Source organism: Lampris incognitus, chromosome 8 (genome assembly GCF_029633865.1).
Source record: "Lampris incognitus isolate fLamInc1 chromosome 8, fLamInc1.hap2, whole genome shotgun sequence".
NCBI lineage: Eukaryota > Metazoa > Chordata > Actinopteri > Lampriformes > Lampridae > Lampris > Lampris incognitus.
Window position 1 is genome coordinate 53537761 of NC_079218.1, and position 15253 is coordinate 53553013.

At 42.9% G+C, this 15253-nt stretch overlaps 1 protein-coding gene across 2 annotated transcripts in view; it reads right to left on the reverse strand.

Moving 5' to 3' along the window:
- Positions 1-12138: 12138 nt before the first annotated feature.
- Positions 12139-15253, reverse strand: part of LOC130116868 (E3 ubiquitin-protein ligase RNF167-like) — a 42117-nt gene continuing 39002 nt past the window's right edge. For both annotated transcript variants that reach the window (XM_056284953.1, XM_056284954.1), the window contains exons 8-10: positions 14801-14894; positions 12915-12995; positions 12139-12777 (exon numbers count right to left, since the gene is read on the reverse strand). In XM_056284953.1, coding sequence (XP_056140928.1) covers positions 12347-12777; positions 12915-12995; positions 14801-14894 — 606 coding nt within the window. In that variant the 3' untranslated portion in view covers positions 12139-12346. The remainder of the gene's footprint in view (positions 12778-12914; positions 12996-14800; positions 14895-15253) is intronic.

Below are 15253 nucleotides of genomic sequence, written 5' to 3' on the forward strand. Positions count from 1 at the left end.
GTTTTCAGACAAGTACAATATATATTTTTAGTGTTTCTGAATAAATCCCTCCTTTTAATGCATTTTCTCACAGAAAATGAGTCTCTCGCCATGGGAAAATGGCTTTTTTGAAAAAGCATATTCTGGTCGAGAAATCGTTTTTTAAACAATAAAAACGACTCCCGGCCTTATTTAGTTCACATTTTTACTTTTGGTAAGCTAGCCCGTATTCATAACGCACTAAACCTTTTTATCGCGTTAAACGCCTTTTCTTGACACCAAAAGCACAATTTCATCAAAAACAAACAAAACAAGAAAAATGAATCTATTCAACAAGTCTGCAACACATCCTTAAGAGTTACATGATTTCACGCAATGTCAATGTGTAATTTCAGCAGTTCTGATCATTGTTTAGCTTGTTGGTAGCTTGGTCCAATGCGAAAACACAGTGAAATCTTTTTATGGCTTTAAACGCGTTTTCTCCTCGAGAGAAACATGATTTCACTAAAAACGTTATAGTTTAAATATGCCTGTTGTACATGTGTGCAAACACTCAGAGCCTTAAAATAGGGTTTTCACCAATGTGTTTTTTGGTGAGAAACCTATTTCAAGGTTCTGTGCGTTTTCAGACAAGTACAATATGTATTTTTAGTGTTTCTGAATAAATCCCTCCTTTTAATGCATTTTCTCACAGAAAATTAGTCTCTCGCCATGGGAAAACGGCTTTTTTGAAAAAGCATATTCTGGTCGAGAAATCGTGTTTTAAACAATAAAAACGACTCCCGGCCATATTTAGTTCACATATTTACTTTTGGTAACCTAGTCCGTATTCATAACGCACTAAACCTTTTTATCGCGTTAAACGCCTTTTCTCGACAACAAAAGCACAATTTCATCAAAAACAAACAAAACAAGAAAAATGAATCTATTCAACAAGTCTGCAACACATCCTTAAGAGTTCCGTGTTTTCACCCAATGTCAATGTGTAATTTCAGCAGTTCTGATCATTGTTTAGGTTGTTGGTAGCTTGGTCCAATGCCAAAACACAGTGAAATCTTTTTATGGCTTTAAACGCGTTTTCTCCTCGAGAGAAACATGATTTCATCAAAGATGTTACAGTTTAAACATGCCTGTTGTACATGTGTGCAAACACTCAGAGCCTTAAAATAGGGTTTTCACCAATGTGTTTTTTGGTGAGAAACCTTCTATTTCAAGGTTCTGTGCGTTTTCAGACAAGTACAATATGTATTTTTAGTGTTTCTGATGAAATCCCTCCTTTTAATACATTTTCTCACAGAAAATGAGTCTCTACACATAGGAAAATGGCTTGTTTAGGTTGTTGGTAGCTTGGTCCAATGCCAGACACAGTGAATCCTTTTTATTGCTTTAAACGCATTTTCTACTCCAGAGAAACATGAGTTTATTAAAAACCTTATAGTTTAAACATTACCTGTTGTACATGTCTGCAAACACGCAGATCCTTAAAATAAGGTTTTCACCCATGTGTTTTTTGGTGAGAAACCCATTTAAAGTTTCTGTGCGTTTTTAGACACGTACATTATGTATTTTTAGCGTTTCTGATGAAATCCCTCCTTTTAATGCACTTTCTAACAGAAAATTAGTCTCTCGCCATGGGAAAATGGCTTTTTTGAAAAAGCATATTCTTGTCGAGAAATCGTGTTTTAAACAATAAAAACGAGTCCCGGCCTTATTTAGTTCACATTTTTACTTTAGGTAACCTAGCCTATACCGCATAAAGGCACTAAACCTTTTTATCGCGTTAAACGCCTTTTCTCGACAAGAAAAGCACAATTTCATCAAAAACAAACAAAACAAGAAACATCAATCTATTCAACAACTCTACAACACATCCTTAAGAGTTACATGATTTCACCCAATGTCAATGTGTAATTTCTCCAGTTCTGATCATTGTTTAGGTTGTTGTTAGCTTGGTCCAATGGCAGACAAAGTAAATCCTTTTTATTGCTACAAACGCAATTTCCCCTCGACAGAAACATGATTTCATCAATGATGTTAAAGTTTAAACATACCTGTTGTACATGTCTGCAAACACTCAGAGCCTTAAAATAGGGTTTTCACCCATGTGTTTTTTGGTGAGAAACCTTCTATTTCAAGGTTCTGTGCGTTTTCAGACACGTACAATATATATTTTTAGCATTTCTGATGAAATCTCTCCTTTCAAATGTATTTTCTCAAAGAAAATGAGTCTCTAGACATAGAAAAATGGCTTGTTTAGGTTGTTGGTGGCTTGGTCCAATGGCAGACAAAGTAAATCCTTTTTATTGCTTCAAACGCAATTTCTCCTCGACAGAAACATGATTTCATCAAAGATGTTATAGTTTAAACATACCTGTTGTATGTAACGGGGGCAGTTCTATGGTGTTCTATGCTGGTCAGCCTGCTGCACGCCCGTCACTCTCATCATTAGCTCTGCGTTGTGTTCTATTTTGGGTGGGGCCCCAGGTGTTGTGGGGGTCCCTCAGTCTCTCATCATCATCATCATCATCATCATGATCAAGGAAGGAGGGGGGGCACACGGGACTCTATTTGGCCCACCTTGCCATTTATTTTGGTTTCAAACCCTTCGACAAACGTCCAGTCCTCCAGCGGGAGCGATGTTTCTTACGGACGTGGGGGTTGAAGCTCAACCACTGCCCGGACTTCACTCGTGTGCGTTAGAAGGAGAAACCGTCCACGGGACTCCGATGTAAGAAAGGATAAACGAGTATTTTATCCCACAGCTTGCAGTATCTTCTTACAGGGATACTCAAGGTTACGTTCTCCTCAATCAGCAAACCTGTGCTACGGTAGGAACACGCGTGGCTCGGCTCGATCGCTGCTTGAGACTCCTCCCACACAACAAAAATGGCCTCTCCCGCGTTCCCTCTTCCGTGTACCCACAAGACCTCTCTCTTAAAGCGACAGTACAAGTATATGACGGTCGTTATAAAACATACATAAAAGTATATAATGACATAAAATAAAATGTAGTAAACACAAATAACAGCACACAGACAGGATTTGGTGATATTTCATACTCAAACAAAATAAAATAAAAACATTAATTTTAACCTGGTTACATGTACATGTCTGCAAACACTCAGAGCCTTAAAATAGGGTTTTCACCCATGTGTTTTTTGGTGAGAAACCTTCTATTTCAAGGTTCTGTGCGTTTTCAGACACGTACAATATGTATTTTTAGCGTTCCTGATGAAATCCCTCCTTTAAATGCATTTTCTCAAAGAAAATGAGTCTCTCGACTTAGGAAAATGGCTTTTTTGAAAAAGCATATTCTGGTCGAGAAATCGTGTTTTAAACAATAAAAACGACTCCCGGCCTTATTCAGTTCACATTTTTACTTTTGGTAACCTAGCCTATATCGCATAAAGCACTAAACCTTTTTATCGCGTTAAACGCCTTTTCTCTACAAGAAACGCACAATTTCATCAAAAACAAACAAAACAAGAAAAATGAATCTATTCAACAAGTCTGCAACACATCCTTAAGAGTTCTGTGTTTTCACCCAATGTCTATGTGTAATTTCTCCAGTTCTGATCATTGTTTAGGTTGTTGGTAGCGTGGTCCAATGCCAGACACAGTGAATCCATTTTATTGCTTCAAACGCATTTTCTACTCCAAAGAAACATGATTTCATTAAAAACGTTATAGTTTAAACATACCTGTTGAACATGTCTGCAAACACTCAGAGCCTTAAAATACGGTTTTCACCCATGTGTTTTTTTTGGTGAGAAACCTTCTATGTCAAGGTTCTGTGCGTTTTCAAACACGTACAATATGTATTTTTAGCGTTTCTGATGAAATCCCTCCTTTTAAATGCATTTTCTCACAGAAAATGAGTGTCTTGACATGGGAAAATGGCTTGTTTACCTTGTTTGGTAGCTAGGTCCAATGCCAGACACAGTGAATCCTTTTTAATGCTTTAAACGCATTTTCTCCTCATTAGACACATGATTTCATTAAAAACGTTACAGTTAAAAATACCTGTAGTACATGTCTGCAAACACGCAGAGCCTTAAAAAAGGTTTTTCTCCCATGTGTTTTTTGGTGAGAAACCCATTTCAAGTTTCTGTGCGTTTTTAGACACGCTGAAAGCTGTTGTACACGGTTGTGTGGAGTAAACAGTATGGTGGGAATTCACAATGGAGGATAAGCTGTTTATGACAGGCTGAACGGACCAGAGAACTGGGCAACATGGAAATTTCAGATGGAACACTTGCTAAAGGCTAAAGGACTATGGGGTATGTTAATGGAGACTGAAACCCTAGCTGCAGATGCTAATGCAGCAGCACAAGCTGAGTTCACTAGGAGAGAGAAAGCATTGTCTATGTTGGTGCTGAATGTAAGTACACTCCAGTTGTATCTGGTAACGAGCTGCCAGACTCCCAAAGAGGCGTGGACCACGCTGAAAGCCCATTTTGAGAGAGATACTTTGGCAAATAAACTGTTCCTGAAGAAAAGATATTTCCGATGTGAAATGAAGGAAGGAGATGCCTTAACTGATCATTTGAAACAAATGAAGGAGCTAACTGATCAGCTAGCAGCAATAGGATCTGTGATTGAAGAGGAAGATCAAATTGTAACACTGTTGGGCAGTTTGCCACCAAGCTATGCTACGATTGTCACTGCACTAGAAACAAAGATTGACAACCTGACACTGAAGTTTGTTCAGCAAGCATTAATAAATGAAGAGCAAAAGCGAGTGAATGCTAATGATTCACGTGTTGCTACGTCAGGTGGTGCATCAGCCATGTCATCACAATTTAGAGGAAATGTGCAGGATAGCTCCAAGTCAGTGGGAGCAGCAGACAAAAGCACGTGGAGATGTTATAAATGTGGGAAAGAAGGTCACATAAAGCGGGACTGTCCAAGCTTGAAAAATAAAACAAAAAAGAAAATTCACAAGGCCAAAAACATGACCTGTGAGGATGAGGAAGATTCTTCTGAAAGTGTTTTTGTAGTCACAGAGGCTAGCACTGACAGACCAAGACAGGTTGAATGGATCATTGATTCTGGAACATCAAAGCACATGACTTGTGATAAAGAAATTCTCCAAGAATATCAGCAATTCTCAAAAGCACAGTCGGTGAAACTAGGTGACGGCAGGGTGGTTGACGCTCTATGAATTGGAAATGTCAACATGAAAATGACTTTCAAATCAAGTGATGTAAAAAATGCCACAATGTATGATGTACTGTATGTTCCAAAGCTGTCTGGGAATTTTTTCTCAGTGGGAGCTGCTACCAAAAAAGGGAATACAGTGCAGTTCAAAAAGGCTCGCTGCTACCTACGTGGAAAAGATGGAACACAAAGAGTTGTTGGACTGTATCAGCTAGACATTGAAGGAAGTGAATCTATCTGTCACAGTGCATCAGTAGCTGCCAGCCTGTGGCACCAGTGCCTTGGTCACACTACCAAGCTGAAGGAGCTAAAAAATCTGGTAAATGGAGTGGACTTCTCCGCAGAGAAAGAGATTCCTTTTTGTGAAGGATGTGTGGAAGGCAAGTTGGCCAAAAAGCCATTCAAGTCGATTGGAGGAATCTGTTCCAAACGCAAGATGCAGCTAATTCATAGTGATATCTGTGGTCCCATGCAGACTGAGTCGATAAGTGGAGCAAAATACTTTCTGACTTTCATTGATGACTATTCAAGATGCTGCAAGGTATACTTCATGAAACAGAAGAATGAGGTACTAGACAAGTTCAAGGAATTTGAGAGAACATTCTCAAATGAGTGTGGCCTGAACGTTGCAAGGCTGAGAACTGACAATGGTGGTGAGTACACCTCAAAGGAGTTTCAAGAATATTTGAAGGCTCAAGGCATCCACCATGAAATGACTGTACCTCACCACAGCAAAATGGCGTTGCAGAAAGAAAAAATAGGACGTTGGTCGAAGCAGCTAGAAGCATGCTGTCTCATGCAAAGTTGCCGAAGATGTTATGGGCAGAGGCTATAGCCACAGCAGCTTACATACAGAACAGGCTGCCCACAGCTGTTCTGAAGGAAGAGACACCCTATGAGAGATGGTGTGGAAAGAAACCTAACATGAGTCACATGAAGGTGTTTGGCTGTATTGATTATGCACATGTCCCAGATGAAGAGAGACGGAAACTGGACAAAAAGGCTATAAAGCTTCGTTTTGTGGGATATGCAAACAATGCCAAGGGCTATCGCCTGTACGATGAAGAGAAGAGGAGGATTCTAATCCGTTGTGATGTAATCTTTGATGAATCAAACTTCGACTGGCAGCAGGAAGTGAAAGTACCCTGTTCAGAGAACCGAGATAAACATGGAAACAGATGACAGTGAAACACAAGATGATGCCGTCACTGCTGATAGCAGCACTGTCAGAACAAGCGGCAGAACCAGAAATGCGCCAAGGAGATATGGATATGACGAGTTCGCTGATATAATGACTGTTGATCATCATGCCAATATGTGTCGTGTGACAGAGCCAATCACACTAAAAGAAGCATTGGAGAGTCCTAATGTAAAAGAATGGCAGGAGGCGGCTGACTTGGAATATGAGTCGCTGCTGGAAAATGAGACTTGGGACTTGGTGGATTTACCAAGAGAAAGAAAGAAAAGCAGTAGGATCGAGATGGGTTTTCAGAGTCAAGCATCATAGTGATGGAAGAGTGGAACGATACAAGTGTAGGCTTGTTGCCAAGGGCTACTCTCAGTTGTATGGTGCTGACTACGATGAAACCTTTTCACCAGTTGTACGCTTCAGCTCTGTTCGTACATTACTGTCCTTTGCTATTCAAAACAATCTACATGTACACCAGATGGATGTCATAAATGCATTCCTTAATGGAGACCTGGAAGAGGAAATCTACATGCAGCAACCAGAGGGCTACATAAAACCAGGACAGGAGCACCTGGTGTGTAAACTAAAAAAATCAATCTATGGACTGAAGCAGTCTCCTCGCTGCTGGAGCAAGGCCTTCACAGAGTTCATGATGAAAACTGGATTCAAACAGAGCACATCAGACCCCTGTGTGTTTGTGAGATTAAGACAAGAGCTTGAGATACTTGCGGTTTATGTTGATGATCTCATCCTGATAACAGAGTCAACTGAAAGCATGAACGGGCTAAAAGTGGCTCTCAAGGAGCGCTACAAGATGAAGGACATGGGTGAGCTGTCCTATATACTGGGCATCTCTGTGATTCAAGATAAAGAAAAGAACTGTGTCATTCTTTATCAGAAGCAATACATTGAAGCCATACTTCAGAAATATGGAATGGACAATGCAAATCCTGTAGCAACTCCTGCTGATGCCAACGTCAATTTGAGGAAGAGTGATGGTGTCAGTAAGCCAGTGGACCAACATGCCTATCAGTCAATGGTAGGAAGTCTGCTGTATGCTGCCATGGTTGCAAGACCAGACAGAGCTCAAGCAGTGAGTGCTGTGTCAAAGTTCAACGCAAATCCTGATGCTTTCACATCTGACTGCTGTGAAGAGGATACTTCGTTACTTGAAAGGGACAGTGAACTTTGCTCTCAAGTATGAGCAGTCAGCCTCTGGAGCTTTGATTGGATTCTCAGATGCAGATTGGGCTGGAGATCAGGATGATTGCCGCTCAACAACAGGCAACATCTTTCTACTGAGTGGAGGAGCGGTGAGCTGGCTCAGCAAGAAACAACCAACAGTTGCACTTTCAACAGCAGAAGCCGAGTACATGGCACTCAGTCAAGCCGCTCAGGAAGGAATCTGGCTGAGACTATTACTTAGTGATCTCGGAGTGGAGTCTGTGTCCGCAGTGATCCTGGAAGACAACCAAGGAGCCAAGGCAATCGCAAAGAACCCTGTGAACCACTCCAGGACCAAACACATAGTCCAGTCCGTGATCACGGACTGGACTTTCTTGCCAGGTGCACGCACATTATTTCAACACCTCCTGTTCATTTACATACCGCACCACGCATAGGCTAAAAACACTCACACATAGTTATACACGCAAACCACGGGACACCACACATAGTTTATTCACAGATCCCACTAACAGAACGTTTTTCGCAACATACATTCCCCTCCCACAATAAAACCACCTTTTGGATTTTGAAGTCATCCTGTGTCTGTCTGCCTTGGGTTTCGCCACACGGGTGAGGTTCTGGTGCGCGAGCATAACAGAACGTCGAAGCAATTATGGACCCAGGCAAACCCAAGGAGCAAGACGGTCCCTGTGACGCCCCAGAGCCCCGTCCCCTTAGAGGCAGTAGTAAGAAGTCACAGCTGCCAACTTGCCTCTCTCCACTCAGAGCTTACTACTGCCTTCACCCATGTCACCGGAGAGATCAGCGATCTTCAGTCCGGCTCCCAGGCCGCGACGAGCGTGTTAGACGCCCTCTCCGCGCAGATCGCTGCACTCTCAGAAGCGGTCTCTAGGATGAGCGACCACTCTGCTCTTGCCCCGGTCTCTGCCCCCAGCTCCGCCACTGGACCCCCGGTGCGAGCCTAACCTTCCCTGCCCCAAGGCCTTCGGTGGGGAGTTCGAGCTGTGCAGGGGTTTCCTTGGTCAGTGTGAGAGCTCCTGTTCAAACACCAGCCAGCCAGGTATAGGACAGGAGAGACCAAGGTAGCCCTTGTTTATGTCCCTCCTCACCGGCAAAGCCCTCAGCTGGGCCATAGCGGCGGTTGGCCATACCGAGCGGCTCGCCTCGGACTACGGTGCCTTCCGCCGCGAGTTCAATCTGGTGTTCGACCACCCAGCTGACGGGCAGGATGCTGCCGGCCGCCTCCATTCCATCCAGCAGGGAGCCAGCTCGGTGGCAGATTATTCCTTGGAGGTGAGGATACTCCCGGTAGACAGTGGGTGGGATGACACTGCGCTCAAGAGCGCGTACAGGGGGGGGCTGAGCGAGCCCGTCAAAGATCTCATCGTTCGGGACCGCGAGGGGTGTCCTAGTGAGCCTGACGACCCTTCCTCAGCCCCAGCCCAAGAAGGAGCACAACCAGCTTTTCCCTGTCACTCTCACCTGGGGTAACGACTCACTCTCTATTGGTGCACTCCTGGATTCGGGGGCGGACAAGTGTTTGATGGACATCTCGCTGGCCCGGCAGGCCGGCATTCCACTCGTCCCCCTAGACACACCCCTCACAGCCCAAGCCCTAGATGGCCGTTGACTTGGTAAGATCACACACAGCACTGCTTCCCTCACCCTCACTCTTTCGGATAATCACGTGGAAGCTATGCGTTTTTTGGTTTTGCGCGCCCCTGGTGTTAGGAAGACTGTGGTTGGAATGGCACGATCCCTACATCTCTTGGTCTACTGGGCGGATTTTGGGTTGGAGCGTTGCGTGTCATGCCAACTGCCTTCGCTCCGCCCACTCCCCGTCCAGCGGCCCCAGACCCGTGCCTCCTCCCACGGATCTCACTGGTGTTCCTCCCATTTATCACGATTTAGCCCCTGTATTTAGTAAGGACAGTGCACTTTCCCTCCCCCCTCACCGTCCCTATGATTGCGCCATAGATCTCTTTCCCGGGGCCGCCCATCCCACCGGTCGGTTGTTAAGATGTTGTGTGAGTCTGTAGTGGCCAGTGCACTCTTGTTTGCTGTTGTGTGTTGGGGCAGCAGGTTGAGGGTGGCAGATGCAAACAGTAAACTGATCCGCAAGGCCGGTGACGTTGTGGGGGACTGGCGACGGTTTCTGAGAGGCGGTGGTTTCTGAGAGGAGGACGCTGTTGAAATTATGTCGTCATGGACAGTGTCTCCCACCAGTGGGTGGGAGACATTGTCCATGACGTGCTGGTTGGGCACAGGAGTACTTTTAGTAATAGACTCATTCTACCGAAAAGCACCACAGAGTGTTACAGGAGGTCATTCCTGCCTGTGGCCATCAAACTTTACAACTCTTCTCTGTCTCACACTGTCAGACACTCAGTCTGTTAATGGCCAGGTAATGGCCCTCTCGGGTTTTGTTTGTGCTGCTAGTTTTGTGCTATGGTAGTGCAGTAGATATAGGGTTTTACGTGCACCGTGTCTGTTGATATATTTTGCTCTTATTTCTATTACTTTATCTTTTATTTCTATTTGTTTCTGTTTTTCTTGTTTCTATTTGTTTCTATTTTTTTATCTTGTTAGTTTTTAGTTACTAGAGCGTGAGTGTCTGTAATAGAGCCCAATTTGCCCTCGGGAATGAATAAAGTATTCTGATTCTGATTGTATGGTGGCGACACGTCCTCTTGTGCCCCCCACCCCCAGTTCGGGGATGGTCTTTCCTCCTTCTCATAGATGGCCTCTTTGACTCCCCATTCAAATGACGCCTCATTCCCCATCGTTCCTCTCTATCAAGGATGCGCACATCCTCATCCTTGAAAAAGTGGCCACTGGCCTGTAGATGTGTGAACAGCAGTACTTCAGGAGAATATTGTATAATTGTTTTGGGAATATTCTGTAAAAGAGGTTTTGTATAGATGGAGGTTAAAGTCATTTACAGAAGGCTCAGTAGGGTGTAGAGGGTGTGTTTATTTGGAGCAATGGTACATGTACATATAAAAAACACCTTGCTTTAAAGCCAGTTAGCTTGCCCAAACACATGCTATCCAAATTGGTATCACAAAGCATTAAGGTTACGCTAAGAACTAACGGTATCATTTTCTTTAATATGAAAAACAGAAGGGCCCATAACTAAAACATTGTACACGATCAAAAGTTCCTAATCTATAAAACATCTATGCAACAAAGAAACAAGAATAACTGTTTTGTTTTTGTTTTTTTCCCAAACAGCTATGTTCACAAGTGTGAGGCATATAATTTTTTTCTAAAATAATTTCTTATGGGATTGAGTATCTTCTATATGAAACAGGAAAATACCTATGGAGTGTTTAGAGCCACATGATAATATAAGGAGCAGAAAATCGTAAGTGACTACTCCTATTACATCAAAGCCTTTATGTCTTGTGATTTTATTACCTAACATATCAACTGATCTCTGATATACTCATATTCCTTCAACTCGACAAATTGGATAAAGCGAAAAATAAATTTTGAGACTGACCATATAGTACAATCAATGAAAGACAAAAGTAAAAGAAGCAGCAAAAGCATGTATGTCTTTGTTAAATGATACTATCATTTACTGTACTATTATACATTAGAGAATACTGACATCTCAAAAAACCAAAATGCAGTTTTAATACAAGTTTAAAAAAAAGAGATTAAAGGATTAAAAAAAATCATACAGAAACATTTCCTCATCACCAGGATGTTCCTATTAATAAACTGAATCAGAAAAATAAAAAGATCTGCCAAATATTAAACAGTCCAATTATGACAATTATGAAAACACCAGGTCTGGAACTAGACCAATCTGTCATTGAACATACATAGAGACTCAAAAGATATACTCAAGGACGTGACCTTTGAAGTTTTCCTTAGAAACCTGAGTGAACATCTTTCTGATTTGTTCACTACCCCAAAGATTTATTAGGCAAACGTGCTTAAGTCATCTGATCTTTCATGTCTGGTAATGGTCAACTTGTGTCACACTGTTATGTAAATGTTGTGTCACAAGTGATTAGGTCAGGTGGGGAAAGAATAGGAATTCCTACTAGTGGGGACTGGTGCTAACCATTTTTTTGAGGGGATGCAATTTACCTTGGTGCGGCACACCTGACAACTGCTTTAATGGCCACACAGTCACAGAGTTATTAATAAGAGGGACAATGAAGTAAATCTATAGGCTACATTGTCCTCAATAACTCTGTCAATATTCTTCACCCACTGTCCGTTAATCCTCTCCATGTTCTCTGGCCTCCTCTTCAGACTCTGACTCTTGAGTGCTCGGGGTTGTGTTGGGTGACACGTTGTTTGCACACAAGGCAAGTCTTCTTTGTTTTTGTAAGCCAGGGGTCTATACACTTGCAGTGGTTAAGGACAATGTAGCAAATCTATAGGCTACATTTAAATCTATAGGCTACATTGTCCTTAATAACTCTGTGACTGTGTGGACATTAAAGCAGCTGTCAGGTGTGCTGCACCATGGTAAATTGCGCCTCCCCAAAAATTGTTAGCACCAGCCATCACTGATCCCTACATACATTAAACCAAAATCGGTGAGCAGGTTTGTGCATGTGAGCGGTGTTGGGGCAATTTAGATTTTTGATTCGGCTTGAGTCAGTAACCGATATCCATTTTGATACAAACAAGGTCTCCTGCCATTGTTGTGTCAACATTTCTGTCACAATCAACCAAAGTGGCCAGAGTACTAAAATGCCTAGAGCCGAGATAATTGAATAACCTTGTATACACGACCTTAAAACTGTAGTTTAACTCCATAGACTAAAAGATTTACTATGGTGAACCCAGCAAGGTAATTTTCCCTCAGACCGCCACTCCACCCCTACCAATAAGCTGAGCAGTGTCATCAGTGGGGTTGGTGTCCTCCCCAGTCTCATCACTTTCTGAGTCTGTGTCCTCCTGGGGGGAACAGTAGCCTTCATAGTCAAGGATGGGTGAGTTGCAGTGGGCCGGGTAAGCTAGGCACTGGGCATTGGTTACTGTAGTGATGGTGGTAGTAGCAGCGTAGGCTCCTGAGCTATCGGAGGGTGATCCTGTGCCGGTGTGGCGAAGCAGAGGAGTGCGTTCTGAATCAGCTTCACCCACTGTCCCTTCATTCTCTCCATGTTCTCTGGCCTCCTCTTCAGACTCTGATTCTGAGTGCTCGGGGTTGTGTTGGGTGACACGTTGTTTGCACACAGGGCACGTCTTCTTTGTTTTTGTAAGCCAGGGGTCTACACACTTGCAGTGGTAGGCTGAAGGAAAAAGAAAACGATTTGCAAGAATTTTAGAACAGAACTTGATCACAACAAAATAAGATACATGTGTCATGACTTTTAATATGTACATTTCATTATGCTATCATGCAACAAATATCAACTTGTCTAATTACCATGTGAACAAGGTAAGACTCGCAGCTTGTCTCCTTCTTCATACTCATCCAGACAGATTGCACATACATCATAGTCATCGCCTGAAAGAGGAGTAATTTACCAATTTAACAGTCATATTTAAAAGATAATTATAATTTTTTACAAAACATCTGTCAATATTCTAGTTTACATTGAGTCCAACTGAGTGTAACAACTCTCCAAAATTAGGAGTGTGGCAAACAATGCAAATCTGTAATGCAGTCAAGCTGCCTAGCCAGCAACTGATGACCTGAGGACAGTTACAGCTGTTTCCTGTCGACTAATTCCTAGCTTTAGGGACTAGCCTGAGCATAATGTTCTTCTGGTTCGTGTTAACCACCATTCCCAATACGAGAGCAGTTACATTAGGTAAGAATAGCCCTTATTTGGACATCTACTGTACATCATGATATATGGTGTACAGTAGATGTGTACAGTAGGTGGCATGCACATTATTCCAGCTGTGGGTGTGTCTGTTTTGTGGTGGCAGTGGTGGATGTATGTGAATGACACATCAGTGAATAGGTATGGATGTTTTGGCTTATTCACTCACAACATACGTTGTTGAAAAGGCATTGGGTAGTTTTACCAAGTACTGTCTGTCACGTTTCTTATCAATTAAAATAAATGTACAGGCCAATTCTCTGGGCAGCTGTGCGTCAGTGTGACACCAAAGGTTAGTGGATTTGTTTTGTTTTTGTTTTTTTCTTGTTTGTGGCAATAGGGAAGTCAGTCATGAAGTTTAAGCACAAAACATAAACAATAGGGAAGTTAGTCATGAATTTTAAGCATGAAACATAAACAATAGGGAAGTCAGTCATGAATTTTAAGCACACAACATTCATGAGATAAAAGTCAAGCAAACTAACAAAAGAGGGGAAAACCAGATAACTTGACATATACAGTTTTTGTCTTTCAAAATTCCTGAGAATAACAGTCTCGAAGTGTGTTTGATTTTTTTTAATTTAACTGCAGAACAGTTTACACCAGTAACCCCTTTCCCCTTAGTCAAAGTAATCCAAGAACCCAGAAAAACGAATCTGGGCTTAGTTATCTGGTAATAGCCCTAAATAATAATAATAATGATGATGACGATGATGATGGGCATCCCAGGTGGCATGGCAGTCTATTCCGTTGCCTACCATCATGAGGATCACCGGTTTAAATCCCCGTGTTACCTCCGGCTTGGCCAGGCATCCCTACAGACACAATTGAATCTATTGCCTACCAACACGGGGATCACCGGTTCGAATCCCCGTGTTACCTCCGGCTTGGTCGGGCATCCCTACAGACACAATTGGCCGTGTCATTGGGTGGGAAGCCGGATGGTGGGTATGTGTCTTGGTCGCTGCACTAGCGCCTCCTCTGGTCGGTCGGGGCGCCTGTTCGGGCGGGGGGAAATAGCGTGATCCTCCCACACGCTACGTCTCCCTGGTGAAATTCCTCACTTTTAGGTGAAAAGAAGCGGCTGGCGACTCCACATGTATCGGAGGAAGCATGTGGTAGTCTGCAGCCCTCCCCGGATCGGCCGTGGAGGTGGAGCAGCGACCAGGATGGCTTGGAAGAGTGGGGTAATTGGTCAAGTACAACTGGGGAGAAAAAAAGCGGGGGGGGGGCCAGATTTGTTATCCCCAGATATGTTCTAATGTCCATCTTAAATCTATTGCAAGGGGCTTTGCAATTGCATAAGTTGGTACTACTTTAATTCCATCAAGGGATGTGACAAATTTCAATCTGTTTACAAGTTTAAATTTTTCAACTGCTCTTATTTTGCAAGAAGCTAATAAACATAGTAAAATAACCAATCTAATTCACGAATGGCAACGCTCAGTGAGAATGGTTCTTTAGTCCCCACCATTTTTGTTACCTTTACTAAACCTGTGGATTGGAATACGCTTCAGTTGTTCCTTGGAGAGACGATTTTTCCTCAGTCTTTTTCGGTACTGTACACAACGTACAATCTAAACCAAAACAGATCCAAACAATCAAAAGATAATGTTAATACCATGACAATAACATTGAAAACGTGGCAGACTAGAATAAAGTTATCTGCAACGACAGATAATACGGTCACATGCCAAGAAGAGTTTGCAACCATCCTCCTTTCCAACTGTCCATCCATTATCCAAACCGCTTATCCTGCTCTCAGGGTCGCGGGGATGCTGGAGCCTGTCCCAGCAGTCATTGGGCGGCAGGCGGGGAGACACCCTGGACAGGCCGCCAGGCCATCACACGGGCGACACACACACACACACACACACACACACGCACACAGACAAACACAGACACCTAAGGACAATTTAGTAATGCCAATTCACCT